Raw genomic sequence first — 21,661 nt, 5'->3', positions numbered from 1 at the left:
TTCACTGTAAGGAAGAACTGTCTAAATAGTAGTAAATAATGACAAAGGAAGGGCTGGTTCAGATATGTTCCATCCATGAAGCAGGTAAGATAAAGTAGTGGATTCAACTTGTTTAGAAACATAGATGAATACTTTAGAGAGGCTCTGGGCAAGTCCTTTGGAACATCCTCCTTCTTCACATCATTCTAGTTTGTACATGGCCAAGCAGTAGAAGGGGTGGGCATGCATATATTTCCCCCCTTTCCCCTCCAGTCAAGATTTTTACTAATATGATGGGCTGGTACTGTCTGTATTTTCAGACTCAGATGATGGACTGAGGTATTCTGGAAAAAAGAAGATGGGCATCAACGACCTTGTTTCATCACAGTAGGGTGAACACAGCCAGTCCCCAGCCCTATAAAAAGGATAGCAAAAACAGAACAATGGATGTTAGAAAACCTGGTATGTCCCAATGAACCCTCCAAAAACCATAGTGAGAAAACTTTTGGTCTTCGTGAGTTAACAACTTTTCCTTGCTCACTACTATTTACCCCCAAAATAAATACCTAAAATAAATTTTTACACACTTATTCATTAATTTTTTTAAAAAAAGCATTGGCTTCCAAATGGTGATGACCTGTTTTTCTTCCCTTCTCTCCTTCCCTTCAGTCTCCAAACACTCAGAGTTACCCAGATATGGAAGCTGTACCCCTGTTGCTGAACAGCATGAAGGCAGATCCAGAGGAAGACTCTTTGCCCACAGACCATTTCCAAACACAAACTGAGCCAGTGGACTTATCAATAAACAAAGCCCGATCATCCCCCATTGCTTCATCTTCACCGGTATCCATCACTGCATCAGCATCTTCTCCTTCTTCTACTTCAACTTCTTCTAGTCGTCCAGCTTCATCACCAACAGTAATAACATCAGTATCTTCAGCGGCCTCTGCTCCATCAGTATTAACTCCAGGACCACTTGTGGCATCTGCGTCAGGTGTTGGAGGACAGCAGTTTTTGCACATAATCCATCCAGTACCTCCTTCAAGCCCCATGAACCTACAGACCAACAAAATGAGTCATGTACACCGCATTCCGGTGGTGGTACAGTCAGTACCTGTGGTCTACACAGCTGTGAGATCACCAGGGAATGTGAACAACACCATAGTAGTACCGCTACTGGAGGATGGGAGAAGTCACGTGAAAGGTAAGATCTTTTCATGTAAAATGTGTTTGTGTATGAGGTCTAGTTGATTAACACTTGCTAGATCATAAGGGAATGCCTAATAGTTTTACAAGCCAACTATTTTTTTTCTTATTCTGTTAAGTATAAAAATGTAAGAAAATGAATTTAAAAAATCAATGCTTGGTATCTGCTCTTTGACCAGGTATGTGGAGAAGCTTTGGAAAACACATTAGATACTAAGCCAGAAAGCTGGTACTGTAACAGTTCCCTAAAATCAACTTCTGTACTTCAGAACTAAAGAGGGCCAATACACTACGGTTTTTAAAAAGAGATTCAGAAAATGACAGGCCAGTTAGCTTAACATCAGTTCCAGGTGAATTGTGGAAAGCGTTACTAAATATGAAGCTATCAAACTTGTAGAAGGGCAAGCCCTGCTGAAAAACGAATCTGTATGACTTCATCAAAGGTATGTCCTATTCCATTAAACTTTTAAAGTGTTTTGAGAGTGTCAATAAATATGTGTGCACAAGTGATTTGTTAGACATCATTTACTTGAGCTTCAAAGGACTTTTGAGAAAAGTCCCCATGCAAACGTAGCAGCAATGAGATATGACAAGAACTCCTCTTACGGATAAGTGGTTGTGATTAGAGAAAAGTAAGCAGAGATTTGGAATAAGTGAATAAATGACAATTTCTTGCAAAGATAATGTGTAAACAGTAGTTCCCCCAAAGAGGTGTGTTAGGGCCTGGTTTCTCTTCAGATCATATAAATCTTTCGCCTAATTAAAATGTTTTAAGGTGCTATAATTCTGCAGTGTGGAAGACACCTAAATTGGCCAAGTTCAAAGGCAACACCAAAGTATGTATGGTGGCCAGAATAAAAACAGCTTGCAAAGAGCTCCCAAATATTTTCTCCAGACTGTGGTAATGAACATTAAAGTGACAAATGAAGTTTAGTATTTGCATGTGTAAGGTAATTAAAAAAAAGTTGATTTCACGTGTACACTGACATTGTTGGAGGTGCCAGTAACTGACCAAGATTTGGGGCTTGTGATGAATAACTTGATTTTTTTTTAACAACAGTGTAGCTGTTGTACAAAAAATGAATTCTGTGCAAAGTACCATTTGTAAAGGAATCAAAAATAAAACTGATAGTATCATACTGCCCTGATACAAATCTATGGCAAAACCACATCTTGAGTAATAGAATCTTAGAGTTGAAAGGGGCTGCAAGGGCCATGTACAAGTAGTCCAGCTCCCTGTCGTACAGATCAGCTAAAGCACCCCTGAAAGCTGCCCATCCAACCTTTGTTTAAAGACTTCCAAAGAAGGATGGTCCACTAACCTCTGAAGCAGTCTTTCCCACTATTAAACCATTCCTTCAGTAAAGTAGTTCTTCCTAATGTTTAGGTGGAATCTTTTTCTTGTAATTTGAATCTGCTGGTTCATGTTTTAGTGTCTGGAGCAGCAGAAAACAATCTTGCTACATTGTCTACGTGACATCCCTTCAGATATTTAAAGTGGCTATCATGTCACCTCTCAGACCTCTCTTCTCTGGGCTAAACATACCAAACCTTCCAAGTCTTTATTCATATGGTTTCCAGACTTTTATCGTTACTCTTCACTGGAGGTGTTCCACCATATTGGTATGCTGCTTGAAGTGTGATACCCAGGACTGGACACAGTGCTTTGTGGAGGCTGGTGAATATCACATTACTGTACATGCTTGAATATCCAGAGAAAAGAGGTGGTATTCCCAGAATAAAAGAGCTAAAATACTGTCAGAACAAAACATAATGTCTTCACAGATAATATGCAAATAGGGAACTCTTTTTAAGAGACTTAGAAGTTCAGAATAAAAAATCAGAAATGCAGGTGCACTCTGGGATTTTGTAGGAGTAGTAAAAAGTTTAACATCTAAATCTAGTTACAAGTCCCAACTAGAGTAGACCCATTAAATCAACGGGAACTTGGTAAGGCAACTCTTATGCAAAATCAGTTAAGTTAATTTAGTCAAAATAGAGGGCTTGTCTCTATTGCCAGAATACTCCAGGCTGGCCCCCAGAAAATTCTGGGCCCTGCATCCCTCACCACTTGCTGAACACAATGGGTGGCTGTGGTTCCCATGAGCTGACCTGTGCCACCACTGTGGGTACAAGTTGCTCTGAGGTCAGAACAAGGTGCCCAGCCTCACTTTGACCTCAAACAAGCCCAGAGTGACTTGCTTCTGCAGGATGATCGACAGGAACACTGAGGGGCTTTTAGCCACCTGTTGCTCATTTTGTTCCAGGTTTTCTAGGAAACCTTGAATCATGTCTGGGCATTGTAAGCAGTTCAGACCTGATTAAGGGTTATGGGGCGGCATAGTGCAGACACCACACAGCCAGTCTGAGGAGAAATTCAAGGTGTAGGGGCTAGTACAGACAAGCCTAGACGTACCAATTGCAATAGACCACGTTGACTACAAAGATGTGACATCACAAAATGCTTAATATATATAGTCTGCTAAGGTTTGGGAGCTGAAGTTCAATTTAGATTGCCTGGGGGGGAAAAGCCATCATTTTACAGACTTAAGGACAGAACGAACTGTGTGAACATAGTCACTTACAGGCATGCAGAAATGACTGGGCTAGAAACCAAGCTTAGAAATGCTACATCCTATGTTATCCCAATCTGTATTATCTTTCTTTCCATGGCTTTGTTTTATATTGGATGGTGTATTGGTTATATACTAGATGTAATTCAACTCTTAACACCTTCAAGAATTTGATTTCTTGTAAATGAGTTTGAGTTCTACAGCATTCTTATCAAAATGAAAAAAAAGTCACAAGGTTTTGCTGTGAAAAATAAAAATGACAGCCCCTATCCTCGTATTTGTAAGTTAGAACTACATGTGGGTTCATGTTCTTCTTTGTTTCTAGTGACTCTCAATCTTGTATACTCCTAGCAAATTATTTTACTTTTGAAATCACTATAAATAATTATTGTGATTGGTCAGAGTAATTAAAAGCCTATGGTAGCCTGTGGTAGTTTACTAGTCAAATATGCATATAGGAATGACCCCCACCTTCCTCAGACTGAACAAGAGCACATAGTTAACCGTCTAAGCCGCATAGTCCCATAAAAGCTCAATAAAGTCTGAAAACTGTGGAGTACGTGTAGCTGCACTATAAATTGCAATAAAAATTACCCTGTAGACTCTATATTATGATCATTAAGTTCATGGATGATGCTGCTGTGTACATAAAGTTTTATGGAATAAATCGACCAGTTTTGCTATCTCTGTCAGAAAGCAAGCTGTTTTTTATTTAAAAGTTGATTGGTGATTTTGGAGCATTCTTCTGTGAGCACAAACCATTGAAAATCAACTTTCATGAGAAGCGTAGAGGAGGCAAATGTGGGGAATCTCCTTGAATATTTCCTTCATTTTGAGGGTGCTTTATTATAAGGCTTATGAGAAGTTACATATTGTCTGCAAGAAGAACATTTGTTTGAGTCATAAAGGAGGGAGTTGTTGTTTCCAATGCAGCTGCTTTGAGGTATATTAAATAAAGCTCTGCACAATATCTAGTCTCACTGGGCTTCATTTGGAGTATTTTATGTCTATCTGTATTTGTCTGAAATGCTAAGGAGTACATTTAGTTTTTACCTTTTTCTGCATTGCTTTTCTGCCCAGTGAAGAGGTGTTCTTAGATTTTCTCAACAGTGTGATTTGCTCCCCCAGAGAATGGGAAGAAGGACTTAGTGGGAAAGCAAATCAAAATGGTTAGTTACTGGAATCTGCAGGTAAGGGTGAGAGAGAATCTGGCCTGAAAGCTTATAAAACCATGGCCCATCAGAGTTATCGGGGTAGGCCAGATAGATCAGCAGCCCGAGTTCCTATAGAACAGACTCCTGGGTTCTTACAACTACCAACTGCAGTGCTGATAGATAGTTATGTTCTACCATACTAATGTATTTAAACCCACTTGCCTATTCCCATGTCAGCTTGACTACCAAAGGAGCCCTACATATGGTAAGAGGTTGCTGAAGCATGTTGTAGATGCACAGTCAATTCACTAAGGATGCAGGTCAGATTGAGGGAAAAGCAGGGAGCAGGCTCAGGGCACTGTTAGCATGTGAACAGAAAGTTCACCCCAGAATTACACCTTGTCCCCATCTCTTTCTCTTCAGGATAGTTGGTAGGGGTGATCTATTGTTCTCTTTGGGAATCCTGCCAAATTCTTAAGTGATTTTTTTATTGGAGAGCTCTAGCACGGTTCAGAGGAACTTTGAAACACAATGTGAAAGCCATTGCCTTGCAAATATCTTGCACTAGAGAACAAGCAGTGCTGAAAATTGTAGTTCTTATATATGTTTCTTTAGGTTTTTGAGAATATGTCAGATAAATAAGCATCTATGTCTTGTGAAGCAATTAGCATAAACATACCAACTTCAACCATGCATTCCTGGTTTGTTAAACCATAGTTTATTCTGACTTTCTAATGGGGAAAAAATGGATTTAAATGCTTCTTCAAAACCGGAGCTAAGAAGACTTACTTTTTGCAGTAGAACTTCCCTAATTCCCCTGGCAGTATGTTCACTGCCAATATTGACATTGGATTGTGCGGGTTTTAATCCAAAACCGTAACTTTTTCAAGCCCTGTCACAGACCATCAACTGTTGTCTTTCAAGCTGGGATGCTCTTTCTCTGCCAGTAAAAAGGACAAGGACTTCATCCCAAGAAAGGATGCACCAGGATGCATCCTCTAATGCCACCTGTCTTATCACTATCAAAGTTACAAGTAACTGCAAGAATGCCAGGGTGTGATTTTGAGAGCTAACCAGAAAAATTGTGAATTTGGCTGAGAGCATGAAGTGCCCCTCTATTTTTAATCTAGACTTTAGTCCAGGTGTTAAAATGCCTGGAAACAACCAAATTATGAAAACTAAACATTGACTATCATCATCATAATCACTTCTCTTCTTGGTCATTTGTTCCTTTCCCTTCATTGGGCAATATTTCATCGTGAACAAATTATACTGCCATCTCTATAGACAAGGAAGAATTCTCACAGAGCATTATAAACAAGCCTCCACCCTTCCTCTTGTGGCTTTTTCCTCCCCCTGCTCGGCATGATCCCTTTTTTGTTAATACATCATGACAAATGCAGTCACACCCACCTTGAGTGTGGGAGTTTATTCCAAATATAGGATGAGATTTTGCTTCCGTTCTATAATGCCAAGCCAGTTTATAAGAATTAATCATCGTTGGTAGCTGCTGGAGATGTCCATAAAGATGTATTAAGCATTAAGCTGCCTTGGATTCATTATAGATCAGAATGTCTGGTACACTAGTAGTCATAAAAAATGTTGACATTTATGCTCTCTTGGATTTTAAGTTTCTCTGATGTAATCCTGGTAATATACTTTTTTAAAATAATAATAATAATAAAATAACATAAATACAGTCCTGGCTGATGCTGAATTCTTGTGAGTGAATAAAGATGTTGCAAGATCTGTCAGTATGTTTTGAAGAAATACATTTGTCCATAGTGTGCTTCTGGTTTTTGAATGGGTCACCACATTAAAAATTATCCCTCACTGTCAAAACACAGGGTGCCTAAATCCCCATATGGAAACTAGTATGACATAGGACTCTACCCTATGCTTTGTTCCTATCTGAAGATGTGAAGGTAGTTGCATGTAAACTACCTCTGTAGCTCTGTAGGAACTGTTCTCATGGTGGTTAGTCCCTTTTGTCTCCAGTGTAGCTGGTACTAGGTGTTCACAGAAAGCAGTTTTAATATGTATGAACAATATGGTACACTTCTTTTTGGCTGATGTTGGAAATGATCAAGTTACCAGTGGGGTGGAGAAAGTGGTGGAAGGTCCCACTTTGGCTATCTATAAAGGCTGAGAAGGATGCAATGACAAATGGAAGGAAGAAAGGCATGAAAAGCAGTTTCTCATCGCTTACTTACATAGCCTGTGAAGTGAAAAGCACTGTGTTTCAGTTCATATGTTTAAATGTCTATCTGAGGTATTGGATCTGTGGTAGTTTATTCATATGTGTAAGTAAAGACTGGAGGATGAATTTCTTAGCACCAGTTCACATCACAATGGCACTAGAAGAGTCACAAGTCTTCTGCTAACATTTATCTCCCAAAACTACATGAATGGGCTTAATGGCAGGTTCTAGAGCTGGCATGTAATAGTTTAAGAATTTTTTAAAACCAGAATCTAAAGCTTTTCATGCTACACATTTATCACTTATGGGGAGGGGAACCTAGCACAATGGCAGACCACTTACTTTGTATACAGAACATCCCAAGCTGAATACTTGCAGTATTGAATGAAAACACAAGACTGGGGGTAAATGGTTTTATTTTTGTTGTTGCATGGCTTCAAGTTGTTTCTGCTTTATGACAATCCTATGGTGAACCTATCACAAGGGTTTCTTGGCAAGTTTCTTCAGAGGGGATTTGCCATTGTAAGGCTGAGAGTGTATGACTTGCCCAAAGTCACCCAGTGGGTTTCTGTGGCCAAGATGGTATTTGAATTGAACCCTAGTCTCCAGAATCTTAGTCTTACATTCAAACCAATACACCACACTGGCTCCCTAGAAGTGTTAGAGCCATGGAATAATGTGATGGGCTAGGTAAATCAGTTGTTTGATTCAATATAAGTCAATTTCATATATTCATTTGAAAACATCTCTACATCTTTCTATCTAGTTGCAATAAGGAAAGTAATAGTGTTAAAAAAATCCCTCCCTACTTTAAAACCTATGGCAACCCTAAGGTGAAACTATCATGGAGTTTTTTTTGGTAAGTTCCTTCAGAGGGTTTTTGCTATTGCTAGCCTGAGGCTGAGAGAGTGTGCCTTGGGTTTTCCCCCTGTAAGTCCAGCCCCCAGAAGTCCCATCTCTTGCACTTGGCGGCACCTGGTGCGGGAATGCCACTGTGTGTGGGCACTCAGTCTCTAAAAGGTTAATCATCACTGCCCTAAATTACGGAGAGGGAATACTTGTTTTTGAACCATGTCTTGTATGTCTCCAAGTCCACTCTCATGTATGATGACCCTGTCCTAGGCTTTTGTTTACAAGATTCATTCAGAGGTTTGCCACTGACTTCCTCTCATAGGAGATTATCAGACGGGGGAAAATCAGGGGAGGGGGAGGCATACTCCAGGCAAAATAGCGCGATCATGCTGAAGATTTTCAGATGACGTTGCGCTTATCCAGGACTTAACCCATGAAGATACTGGAATGCTCCAGCAACAAACCATTCCTGTGACTTCCTCGTGAATGGTTTATTGCTGGAACATTCTTTGTTCTTCATGGGTTAAGTCCTGGATGAGCGCGATGTGTCTGAAAATCTTCAGTGTGATCACGCTACTTTGCCAGAAGTTTTCCCCACCTTCTTTGCTGAGAGTATCCCTTTTACTCCTGGCTTTCCCCCCCACCTGATAATCTCCATACTGAGAATATTCAAAGATATAGCTGTGTTCATCCATAGAATCAGTATGTAGAGAGATCTTGTAGCACCTTTGAGATTAACTGAAAGAAAGATGTTGGAAGAATACAAATGCATCTGAGGAAGTGGACTTTAGTCTATTAAAGCTCATGCTGCCAACTTGTTTCTTTCAGTTAGTCTCAAAGGTGCTACAAGATCTGTCTAAAGACATACTTATATTGAGAGCATGTTACTTGCCCAAGGTCACCCAGAGGGTTTCCAAGCCTGGTCTCCTAGACTTGTAGTTCAAAACACAAACCACTACACCACACTTCCTCTCTTGAACCATTTACTTCCCTATTTATGTAGTATAGTAATACAGCAAGGCTTTATTTTGGATTGGTACTGCAATAGTGCCATTAGTAATTTAGGGGAAAGAATATCCCAGGTACTTCACTATCTCTTTTTCTCCCTGTTAGTCAGGGAGGAGGCTGTGCTCCTACTTATCTGCTTGCTCTCACTGAAGATGTAAAATGTCTTCATTGGATATAAAACATACTCATTATGTATTTACTGAAGTCTTACATTTAAGTCTGCAAAATGTAGTTGCCAACACAAAACATGCAGTAGCTTCAGTATCCACGTCACAAGCCCAGCCATATAACATACACTTCAAAGCTAGTTTCTAGAATAGCCAGATAAAAATGTGGGAGTGCATTTTTGTATGTGCACACACATGAAGCCACAGAGAGGTGGTTTCTTGCCTTGAGGTGGTTTCTAAGCTGCATGTGTCATCATCCCTAATAACTAGTAAAACTAAACGTAATTTGAGTCTGAAATTTGCCTTACACGTTATTCTGAATTGAATGTTCAGGCCAGTCTAAACCATGAATAGTGTTCCTATTGCTGCTGTTTACTTCCAGTCATACTATGACTACTTCTGTATGTATATACAGTAGCTGTGTATTTCAACATATTGAGAGTGCCAGCCTCTCATCATTGAGAATTTTGAGACTAGTTTATACACGTTGGGAGTAGGCAAAGATGTTTCCAGAGAACCGTTACTCCCACACTCACTGAAAGCCCCAATAGTATCTTTTGCTTAAGAAAATTGCTCATTCCCATCTAAGACTATGGTGGGTACATGCTATTATCTACATATATTATGATAATAAAATGAAATAGAGTCAGGGAATATCTCGCTTTTTGTCTTCTTTGAAATATTTCCATAGATCTGCTGTTTTTAAAATTTGAGAAATAGCCGCCATTGTGGTTCTCTGCTGATCCGTTTACTCCATCCTGTATCCACACTAGCTGCGGAGGGGGAAAATGTAGTGTTAGTTGGTATGGCAGGTATGGGAAAATCTAAAGAGGCTTCTGGAGATTCAGGGCAAAAAGCACATTGACAGAATGCATTTTATTTTATTTATTTTATATTTGGGATCCTGCCTCACAGTTTTCAAGAGTAGCCACCATCTCCATATAGAGGCCCAGTGTCTGTAAATCTCAAAATGTTTAAATTAACTCGACATAGAACAGACTAGACTTAACAATTATTGGAACGTGGCAGCCAGACACCTGTCTCCCATTTTTCCTCTGTGTAACACCTAGTAGTACAGTCGGCCCTCCACAGTCACAGGGGTTAGGGGTACAAGACCCTTGCAAAAATCCACAAATATGTGGGGGAAGGCAGGAAGGGTGTACACATGCACTCCTCTTCCGCTCCCCATGCATACACACCCTCCTGCCTTCAGGGACGTAGCCAGGATTTTAGGAAGGGGGGGGGGTCCAGACTAAGTGCCACCATTATAATGGGTCTTGGGTGCAGTGGCGCAGCAGCACATACCATTCATTTTTCTAATGGAAGGGGGGGGGGTCCGGACTGCTGCCTTCCCCCATGCTTTGTCCAGCTGACAGAAGCTTCCTGTGCCACCCAAAGCATGGGGGAAGGTAGGAGAGGCATACACACACACCCTTCCAGGCTGCTCCCTCTCTCCTGGGCTTTTTTCCTCAAGGGGAAAAGCCCAAGAGGGAGGAGGAGGAGCAAGCTCATGTTCCCTTCCCAGTTGTACACACAAATAATAAAATATGTGAATATTAAACCCACAGAAGTGGAGGGCCAAGTGTAATTACCTGCATCATATGATAATGCACTCATTTTCTCATCTCTTTGCCAGCCACAGTCAAAGATATGGAGCCAGGAATAGTAGATCTGTGACATCACCTGTCATCTGATTGAGTGGGCACAACATATTTCCAAATTGTGGTGTTAGATAACACCCCTGCTCAGGTCATGAGCCATTGGAGATGACCAGACAGGTAAGATATATTAGATATTTAGGGAGCAGAAAGCAAGTTATAAACCATGGCAGAGAAACTGTGACCTGCCAGACATTTCTCCTACAACTCTTAATAGCCCCAGCGTGGCCAATAGTAAAGGATGGTGTAACATCTAGAGGGGCAAAGGTTCCCTCTTAGGCTTGTTTTCAGCCACACATGCATGTTCAGCAACATATATGCTTTAGTCCTTACTAAGAATGCAAAGCTTCTCTCTTTGGCTGCATCTGCCTGCAGAAATAATCCAGTTTGACACGACTTTAACTGCCATGGCTCAGGCTATGGAATTCTAGGACTTGTAGTTTGTTGTGGCACTAGAGCTCTCTGACAGAGAAGGCTAAATATTTCACAAAACTATAGTTCCTAGAATTCCAGAGCATTGTGCTGTGGCAGTTCAAGAGGTGTCAAACGGGTTTGTTTCTGCAGAGCAGATGGAGCTTTTGTCGATTTTCTTCTTGCTCTTAATGCACATCTTCTTATTAAATTGTTGGGAATGTTATTTCCACCTTTAGGTGAACATATTTCTTGAATGTTTCCACTTGTGCATTGGGTGGATGAGTTTTGTTCGCTGGCTGATAAGGTGGAGCAAAATGGTGTAATTGGAAACTGATGGTGCCATAGTAGTAGCATTTAGGATATCACCCTTTTCACCTCAAAACATTCTTTCAATCACATCTTATCTTTAGGTCACAGAGGTTTGTGCTCTCATCCTATAGCTTGTGCCCTTCACTAAATTCCCTGAATTGGGTAACACACTGTAGAGTTTCTTCAAAAGCAAAGATTGAACTGGACAATCCATTTTAAAAGTTGGTTAAAACTGCAAAGGCATCAGCAAATCAGTGTACAAACAACCTTAAGTGATGCTTCCAGTTGCTCTTGTTGTTGCACAAGATGAATCCAGTAATATGCAGTCAATACATCATATTTCTGACAGCTGAATTTGCTTATTAGCAGCTTAATTAGAAACTGCAGTGGCACTATGTCATTCTGCGCAGTAGGTCATTTGTATTTGTAGAAGCTTATAAACATACTGGGCACAATCCATTATGTGGATTAAAGTTAAAATGTTTCAAATACTTCTCTATCTCTATTAGTAATATAATCTATATATGACGTTAAATAATGATTTACGTACCAAAGAGGGCAAACCAATTTGTTAGCAAATTGTCTCTTACGTAGCTCATTACTGAGATTGTGTTAAATCATCTGTAACAGTTCAAAACCTACATTTCTCTTCAAACTGTATTCTACCCTGGTATATACAGTACATAGTTGCCTGCTTTCTAATCTACTTCTAGTAGAATTTATGCTACTAAGTCCAAGTTGCTTAAATATAAGATTTTATATATTATATACAGTACTGTATTTTTTCTCTGTGATTCCAGAATGGGTGATTTCATTGTTTTGGGGCAGAGTCAGGGTGTGTGTTATGTGGACGCTATGCTCCGACTCTGCCCCCAAGCCGGCCTTTAAGGCTGGTCTGCACAGGGCCTTAGTCTCCTGTGTTGGGAAAGTTCAACCACACTTCCATAGCTATACATCAGTTAACCTGCAAACTCAGCTGGAGGAAAGCACCCAGTGACATCCCGACATCTTCGCCCCTTCCCCAATTTCATATATTTTGATGTTTCAGTTTTTAAATAACTCCATCAACAGTCTTTGCAATAAAGCAGTAGGTTGCTTTGCATAGACACACACACATACACATATTGAAAGTGCAAGACTGGGGATACACTGTAGAAATAATGCAGTTTGACTGTAACTACCATGGTTCCATCTTACAGAATCCTGGGATTTGTAGCTTTTTGAGACACAGGCTGTCAGAGAGGGTGGAAGATCTTGTAAAACTACAAATCTCAGGATTCAATAAGATGGAACTACAGCACTTAAAGTGGTGTCAATCTGCCTTATTTCTACAGAGAAGATGCACCCCAAGAAAGAGTGGGAGGGAAGAAAACCATAGTTGGTAGCTTTTTCCTACTTGAAATCTCAGGTTGACTAGTGTTTGTGTGGTAGTGGTAGGGTAGATGATCTTTTCAGTATAGTAGCTTAATGCTTTGGCACTAAGGCTCTAGAGAGAGTTTTAAAATTAAAAGAGGCAAGGAAGAAAAAGAGAAGAGAAGGAGTAGGGTGGGATTGGATAAGGAATGGTATGAGAAGGAATGTTAAGAGAAGACATCAGTTTATTTCTCTTCCATCTAATTCTTGCATAGAGAGAGAACAGGGGGAGAGGGGGAGATTGAAAGAGTGAGAGAAAGACAGAGAAAGAGAATGAATGTGAATCTGGGTCTCTGATAATGCCTCCAGGAGTGACCTAAAGAGGTGTGGCACATCTCAGTCCAAAGAACTGATAGACAGAAATTCCTACCTATCTATATGAAATTGTGTTGCAAGTAATGGTGTTATGGTAGTGATGTTAGCATTTATATCTCATTTTTGAAGTGTTCAGAGCTCTGTGTAACATTATTTCAACAATTCTTACAGCAGCCCCAGAAGGCATGAGTATAACTGAGTGGGCAGGACTGTTCAGTCACATCATTTCTCTCTGTGTGTTGTCATATAAGCAGGTTGACATAAAAATTGATACTTAAAAATCTGTCCCAGAATATGATATAAAATTAGTGGTGTGCAATGTAATAATAGCCTAATGACTAGAGTGGTTTAACAGAGTACAACAGGGGAGCTATGGGAGCAGAGGGGGCACCTGAATCTTTCCCCTTTCTACCTTTGCTCATTGTAACAGTTTGTGCTTTAGGATTTAGAGCAGATCATTAAACAGAGAACCTGTGAGCATTTAGAAGGGAATGCCATAATCACAAAAAGTCAACTTGGGTTTCTGAAAAACAAGTCTTGACAGACTAATGTGATATCTTCTTTTTACCAGCTTGGTAGATGAAGGGAACTGCTGTAGATATTGCATATCTTGATATCAGTAAGGCCTTTGACAAGGTCCCCTATGACATTTTTGCAAACAGGCTAGAAAAACATGGGCTAGACAGTGCTGCTGTTAGGTGGATTTTTAATTGGTTTACCAACTGAACCCAATAGGTCAGTTGGTGCCACAGGGTTCTGTCCTGGACCCAGTGCTATTCAACATCTTTATCAGTGACTTAGATGAAAGAACAGGTAACATGCCTATCACATTTGCAGATGACACCAAATTAGGAAGAACAGCTAATAGCCCAGAAGAGAGGATCAAAATTCAAAATGACTTTAATAGATTAGAAAGCTGGGCCAAAGCTAACAAAATGAATTTCAGCATAGAGAAATGTAAGATACTGCAGTTAGGGTGGAAAAATGAAATGCACAGATATAGGGTGGAGGACACCTGGATGAATGAAACTATGTGTGAAAGGGATCTAGGAGTCCAAGTAGACCACAAGTTAAACATGAGTCTACAGTGTGATGCAGCAGCTAAAAAGGCCAATAGAAGTATAGTATCTAGATCAAGGGATGTAATACTGCTGTTCTGTTCTGCCTTGGTCAGGCCTCACCTGGAATACATGTCCAGTTCTGGGCACCACATTTCCAAAAGGATGTTGAAAAGCTGGAACATGTCCAGAGAAGGGCATTTAGAATGGTGAAGGGTCTGGAAACCATGCCCTATGAGGAGAGACTTAGGGAGCTGGGCATGTTTAGCCTGGAGAAGAGAAGGTTAAGAAGGGATATGATAGTCTTGTTTAAATATTTGAAGGGATGTCATATTGAGGAGGGAGCAAGCTTGTTTTCTGCTGCTCCAGAGAATAGGACCTGGAACAATGGATGCAAGCTACAGGAAAAGAGATTCCACCTCAACATTAGGAGGAATTTCCTGGCAGTGAAAGCTGTCTGGCAGTGGAACACACTTCCTTGGAAGTCTTTAAACAGAGGCTGGATGGCTATCTGTCAGGAGTGCTTTGAGTTCCCTCATGGCAGGAGTTTGGACTGGATGGCCCTTGTGGTCTCTTCTAACTCTATTATTCTTTTATTCTAAACCCCTCTTTACTTTTCTGTTTTTATCTGTCCCCCCTGCTGCAAAGGTTTTTCATTTTTACAAAGAAGAGAGTATCAGGCTGCCATTGTATGTGTTGTAGTTTGATCCTCGGTCTACATTCACAAGAAAACAGGCTAGGAATTTGAGAACTCGCCTTTTCTCTCGCTGACCTGTCAGACTGCATCCCTAAGCAAACATATCTCACCTGTCAACAAACTCCAAATATGCTTTGGAATGATGTTTCTTTGCATATGTTTGTCCTTCCCTTCAGAAAGCAACACACAACATAGAACACATCTACGTATTTAAACATACATGAGGATGTGTCCTCTGTAAGATCAGGTATAGCCACAGGGACACCACAGTTAAGGGCTCACCCAAATCATGTGGTTTCCTGGGTTAGAGATATAAGTGACACCCAGCCCTCCTACACAGATGCATGCTCCCAGAGTCAAGGTGCTTCATACATCCAAGTGTGAATGAATTTATTTTTGGACATTTTGTGCAAATAAATTAAAATAAAATCTCATAAGTGTCTTTCCCTGTACCTGGCAGTAAAAATGCAACTGCAATTGTCCTTTCACGATACCAATCAAAGCTGCTACCGAATGGTAGAGATGTTTAATGGTAGGGCTGGCCTACCTTCCTTATGCCAGAGGGTGAGTTGTCACCAATGAGTGAGGAGAAAACATGCCCAACTTGCTTGCCAGATAATGCAACCTGCTGGGGGCTCAACAGTCTTACTGTTGGAGTCCCATTCTGGTGCTGGTGGTTTCCATTCTGCTACAGCAGTGATTCCTAAACTCTTATCTTCTAGGTGTTTTGAACATCAGCACCCAGAACCCTCAGCCATCTTGGCCAACAGTCTGGCATTCAGGGAGCTGAAGTCTTGAGTTTGGGAATTTACAGGCTGCAGGCTTGGTTCAAGCTGCCTTTTTAACATCAAAGAATTACATGAGCAACTCAGTACAAAATGGATTTGTTGTAAGCTCCCTTCACCAACAGCACATAAAGAATATTAATACAGGATTCCTCATTCATTGCCAAGAAATCACGGTCTTGCAGTATTAGCAAACTTACTGTGTAATTAGTTGCATAATTCAGAAAGGGCAAGATAATATAGCTGCCATTTTAAAGTCACAGCTAAGTGATGAAGATGATGGAGTATCATTTGCAAATAGGCTTTAATACTGAGGAATGTTTTTCCTCTTTAATTTGCTAGCAGAGAATTGAGAACTGATGAACTCCTCTTTGTGTCCATCAAGTCTTTCTACCACAATACAAAAAATCACAGCAAAACAAAGACAAAAACACACACATAACAAAATAAACCCCTATTTGTTTTCAAGATTAGTGTAGGCAGTTAGTGTTCCTGACCAACTCTGTACAGAAAAATGAAATTATCCTTAAAATAGATCTTTGTAAAATCCAGCATTTTGTCCATGGCTTTTATAAACATTCAGGATGCTTTTATGTACAGTTGAGGGCTAAGCTACTTCTGAATGCCAAGTGATATTCTCTGATGGTAAAAAATCTTAGGGTTGAGATTTTAAGAGAAGACCAGGGGAGGGGGGGGGGGGGGAATGAGAGTCCAAAAGAATTTACAACAGAGATGATCTTGTATCACTGTCATTCAGATTATAATCTCAGTCCTCTGGAGTAGGCAATCTGTGAGAATCTCTGAAGAAGATTATTTTCTACCATGTACAGGGTCTAAATACCTCTAAAGCAAGCAGATCCCATATGATCTTGGAAGCTAAGCAAAGTCAATCCTGGTTAGTACTTGAATGGGAGGTTGCCAGCAAATGTTAAATGCTACAGGCTATATTTCAGAGGAAGGAACTGGCAAAACCACCTCTGAGAATTCTTTCCCTATGAAAACCCTATAAAATCCATCATATCACCATAAGCGGTCTGCCAACTTTCAGATGTGCATGCATACATCCCCCCCCCCACACTTTTCTTGCCAAATAGTTAACTCTGTTTTGTCCCCCCCCTCCCATTTTGTTTCTCAGGCACAACACTCCATAACCTGTTCATCACCTCTCTATTCTCTCTGATTTCTTCTGTTAGCGGCAGACTGACAAACCCTTGGCCCTCCAGATATTTTGAACTTCATCTCCCAGAACCCCTGACCAGTGTGATAATTGATAAGGGAATGTGGGAGTAGTTATCCAAAGCATCTGAAGGGCCACTCCATCTGGAGATGGGGATCTTGTTTCTCTGTACATCACATGCAGAGTTTCTGTTTCACAATGTCATAAAGAAGGTTGTGGGGCTTAAGCCTGATCTTTCTGTTCATTTAAAATAAATTAATACATGGTACCATGTACAAATCATTCTTGCATGGTGAAGTTTTCTTCAGAATGTGTCCCGTACTAAAGTTCTCTGGACAGTACTTCTATGTATGACTAAATTTGGATCCAGCCTGTTTCATTTTTACTGTCAGAGAAAGCAAGAATGGTTCTATTTTCTGTTTCCGGTACCAAAATAACTTGATCAACCATAGTTACTATACATCTTGACTGTGCTAGGGTTGCCATATGAAATAAAGGATAGGACAGATGCTCATTTAATGCCTGTGCAAATAGCAATAGCAAGTACACTTCTATCCCACTTAGAAAAGAAAGGAATTTCAGCTGAAATGAGATTCCCTGAACTATTATGTGCCAAGAAAAAAAAGTGAGAATTTTTTGCAGAATAAACCTTGAACTGTGAAGTTTCTCATTAGTTTAGGATTCTCCTTATCAGGGTTTTCTGACACATGAGAAACACATTTTTGACCATCCATCCATCTTCATTCCATCCATAGCTAAATGACACCAATATGCTTGATTTTAAGTATATTTCTCTCCCTTTGAGTTGTTATTTTGGTGGACAATGAAATCCTAATAAAAAGCAAAATAGACCCCTCAAGCCCTTGGAAAAATGGAAACTGTGCACATGCTTTCTTGCTTAGAGTCACATTGATAATGCAGTGTCTACATAGAATGGATGAAAACCCTTTTATAGTTAGGAATTTGGCAGCACTAGTGGTGAAGTGTGTTATATTCAAGCTATACACAGCAAGCATCCTGAACACTCATTTTTTTAAAATGAGTGTTTTTAAAATGGGAGGGAGCGAGGGAGCAAGGAGGTGTGGAAGGGCTCTGACACAGAAATGCAGTGCTGCAAATCTGCAGGACTCACTTCAGCCCCTCCTTAGTACATGCTGACTAATTTTTGATTTGTCAGATATAAAGAGGTTTCCATTTAGATCTGTTTTCCTCAACCTAGATCTCTCCAGATGCTTGGACATCCATTCCTATTATCCCTGATCATTTGCAGTGCTGATTGGAAGTTATGAGCATTATGGGCTAAATAACTCTGCTAAAATATCTGCAGCAGCCCTGTTTGAGGAAGGCTGATCACAACTGAAGAGAGATCACGGCAGATCTGAAAACTCATATTTCCCAAGTGTCTCTTTGAGCCCAAAAGAGACTAATTTTCCATTGCCATGATAAATCTAGATAGAAGATTTGTCTGTCTTTCAGACTTTCAGCAAAATTGCACAATGAGAGTTGTCTTGTGGAATCTAAACATACTCAAGTGTTGTTGTTTTCCCCTCTTTTAAGGAACAGGCTTGCTGCTGTGCTGTGCTGATGATTTCAGACCCCAGAATTCCTTTGGTTGCAAAAAAAGTAGCTTTGCTATTTGGATTAAACAACATATAGGGAGCCCTGGTGGCGCAGTGGTTAAATGCCTGTACTGCAGCCATTCACTCAAAACCACAAGGTTGCGAGTTCAAGACCAGTGAAAGGGCCCAAGCTCAACTCAGGCTTGCATCCTTCTGAGGTCGCTAAAATGAGTACCCAGACTGTTGGGGACAAATTAGCTTACTTGCTAATTAGCTTACTTGCTGTTCACCACTATGATCTTTGGAATAGCGGTATATAAATAAAACAAAAAATTAATTATTATTTTCTGGCAGGACTGCCCTTAATGCCAATACAGGTGGCCCTCCATGGATCCTTTATCCACAGACTCAACCATTCATGGCTTGAAAATATTTTAAAATATATAAATTCCAAAAAACTAACCTTGATTGTGCCATTTTATATAAGGGACAATGCCACTATATTTAATGGGACTTGAGCATCCATGAATATTGGTATACATAGGATGTCCCGGAACCAAATCCCCACAAATACCAAGGACCCACTGAATAAGAGACCTCCCTTATACTGTTAGCAACATCATGTGATTTGTCAGGAAAATATCCCCTAATTTTTAAAACATTGGTGAATACTCTGTGCATCATGGTTATGGAGTTTGGCGAGCATATCTTGGATAAGAGAAGGGAAGTGGGCATGCATGGTCAGGGTCCATGGCTGTAGAGAAATAGTGTTCTGGACTACTTACTTTACTTCTCAGATTAGCAGACACTCTTTTTCATCAGCTATCACAGAACATTTCTGTGACCTGAACTGCACAAATCATGTTTTGGAATTGTCTTGTCTTTAAAATCTCTTCCACAACTGGATGTTTTATGTCTTGATACACATACACATCATACACATATGGAGATCCAATGTAGTACATTGGTTTAAGCATTGGGCTGCGACTCTGGAAACCAGAGTTCAGTTCCCTGTTTGGCCATGGAAGCCCACTGGGTGATCTTGGATGAGTCACACTCTCAGCCCAAGAAAACCCCATGATAACCCCAGGTCACCTTAGGGTCACCATAAATCGAAAACAACTTGAAGACACACAACAGCGAACATATTTTATAACCCCCAGTGCTGTTTGTACTTTCAACCTTATTGTTTCAATACTAAATACTATTCTAGTTATTAAGTCATCACAGTCAAAGTGATTTGTGGCTTTTAAAAAGAGAGGGGTTAGTGTTTGTACTACGCATTTCAAGGCATTTCTTGTATGTGTGTGATACTGTGGTTGACAGCCTCTCTTTTACTATTTGTATTACCTGTGGGCGTGTATAAATACAAGGAAGACTGGATTGATCTAAATTTGGTCTGTGTTAGTTTTGTAGGTGACTAGTAGAAAGTCTATTCCATGTTGTTTGTATTTACCTATGTGTTACTGAGTATTTAGAATTCTTATAAAATACTTTCTTTTAAAATCAACAGTTGTATGAGGTGGTCTTCTCAATTGTCTTCACCTTTTGCCCCATGTCTTGGAGTGTCCAGAAAGCTGCCACACATTAAAAATGGGGTGATACCATAGGATAGTGATGATGAACTTTTTAGAGACTGAGTGCCCAAACACATTGACATTCCCACACTGGGTGTCACCAGGTGCTGGGAGCAAGACTTTTGGGGGTGGGACTTCCACCTTCTAGGAGCAGGACTTCTAGGAGCAGGACTTCCAGGGGGTAACCTAAGGCACACTCTCTCAGCCTCAGACTAGCAATAGCAACCCCCCCAATGAAACTTGCTGTGATGATCCCTGGCGTCTAAGCAGCCAAACAGCAACCCTGTTCTTGGCCCTTAGCCCACAGCAGATCATTAATTCCCCCTAATCTCCTGGGTCTCTGTTCCCACTCCCTGCTGAGCTGAATGACACCCCTAGTGAGCTGCAACCACCCAGTGACTCTAAAATGAATTCCCCTTTGCACACGCTGGGACTTGCTAAGGACTTACAGATTCCTTCCCTTGCTAACTTAAGCAAGCAACAACCGAGCTATAAGGCATGTGTATAAAAGTACAGAGACCACAGATACTTTTAAAGAAAGTATTTATTCTAACTAGACAGTATAGAGCAATAAGTTACTGTATCATTCATACAAAGCCTTCATGCTTTGAAGGTACAGAATGCATAGTTACAAGACATTCATTTCAGGCAAGCCAAAAGATAAAAATAACAAAAGCCTTACACATTTTCTAAGTTGCTCACACTGAGATGGAATCTTCAGTCCTTGATGGGTTTTGGATGCAAGGAGCTGGCCCCCATTGCCTAGCTTGACCCACATCCCTTAATCCTGCCCTCTTGGCACAGGCCCAACAGCTGGGCTCATAAACAAAGGAACACTTTCAAGCCTCATGGTGGGGAAGCCCTTATAAAACCTCTTATTGGAATCATCTGGAAATTCCCAGTCCTACTAAGCTAATTGGTCAGATAAGCAATTATGTCTTCTGTGGTGTAGATTCTCATTAGCATGCAGGACCTTCCATCACATTTAACCATTTCAAGTCTTCAGATGAATTGAGGACATTTAATTCATCACATTTGCCAAGAAAAGTCACCTTAGAGTTGCCATAGGTTGGAAACAACTTGAAGACACCACACAAACAAATGACACTCTCTCAGCCTCAGTGGATGGTAATGGAAAACTGCCTCTGATGAAACTTGCCCCATGATAGTTTCACCTTAGGGTCACCAGGAACTCAGAAAGGAGGGAGGGTGTTCTGGGCCCCTATGTTGGAAATTACTTTGAGGCACACAACAACAAAAATAACAAGCATAATAAATATCTAATGTCTAAGAAATTAAAATACATTGCATGATGTCATTCTGCTTTGAATTTCCCTGCCTGCACAACAGCACCCAACCAAGTGGGAGTGTACAATGAGATGACATCCCATTTTTAGTGTTTATCTATCACAAGTTAGGGAGAGAGAAGATGAGAGAGGATTGCTGCTTTGCCTTGCAAATTCATGGTCTTCATAATATCATGTTTTAACCTTAATAGGAATTATTTCATTGAACCTAGTGGGACCAGTCGTTTGAATCTTTAGAACTGAACTGCAAGAA

At 40.4% G+C, this 21,661-nt stretch overlaps 1 protein-coding gene across 6 annotated transcripts in view; it reads left to right on the top strand.

The window, feature by feature from the left end:
- LOC149319097 (Krueppel-like factor 12) overlaps positions 1 to 21,661 on the top strand; it is a 261,087-nt gene that overhangs the window by 139,663 nt on the left and 99,763 nt on the right. For all 6 annotated transcript variants that reach the window (XM_089511110.1, XM_089511111.1, XM_089511109.1 and 3 more), the window contains exon 3: positions 649 to 1,183. In XM_089511110.1, coding sequence (XP_089367236.1) covers positions 649 to 1,183 — 535 coding nt within the window. The remainder of the gene's footprint in view (positions 1 to 648; positions 1,184 to 21,661) is intronic.

Source organism: Sceloporus occidentalis, unplaced genomic scaffold (assembly GCF_023333645.1).
Source record: "Sceloporus occidentalis isolate IW3139 unplaced genomic scaffold, rSceOcc1.0.p SCAF_2, whole genome shotgun sequence".
Taxonomy (NCBI): domain Eukaryota; kingdom Metazoa; phylum Chordata; class Lepidosauria; order Squamata; family Phrynosomatidae; genus Sceloporus; species Sceloporus occidentalis.
The sequence above is the reverse complement of the archived record's forward strand: the minus strand, read 5'-3'. Positions and strand labels throughout refer to the sequence as shown.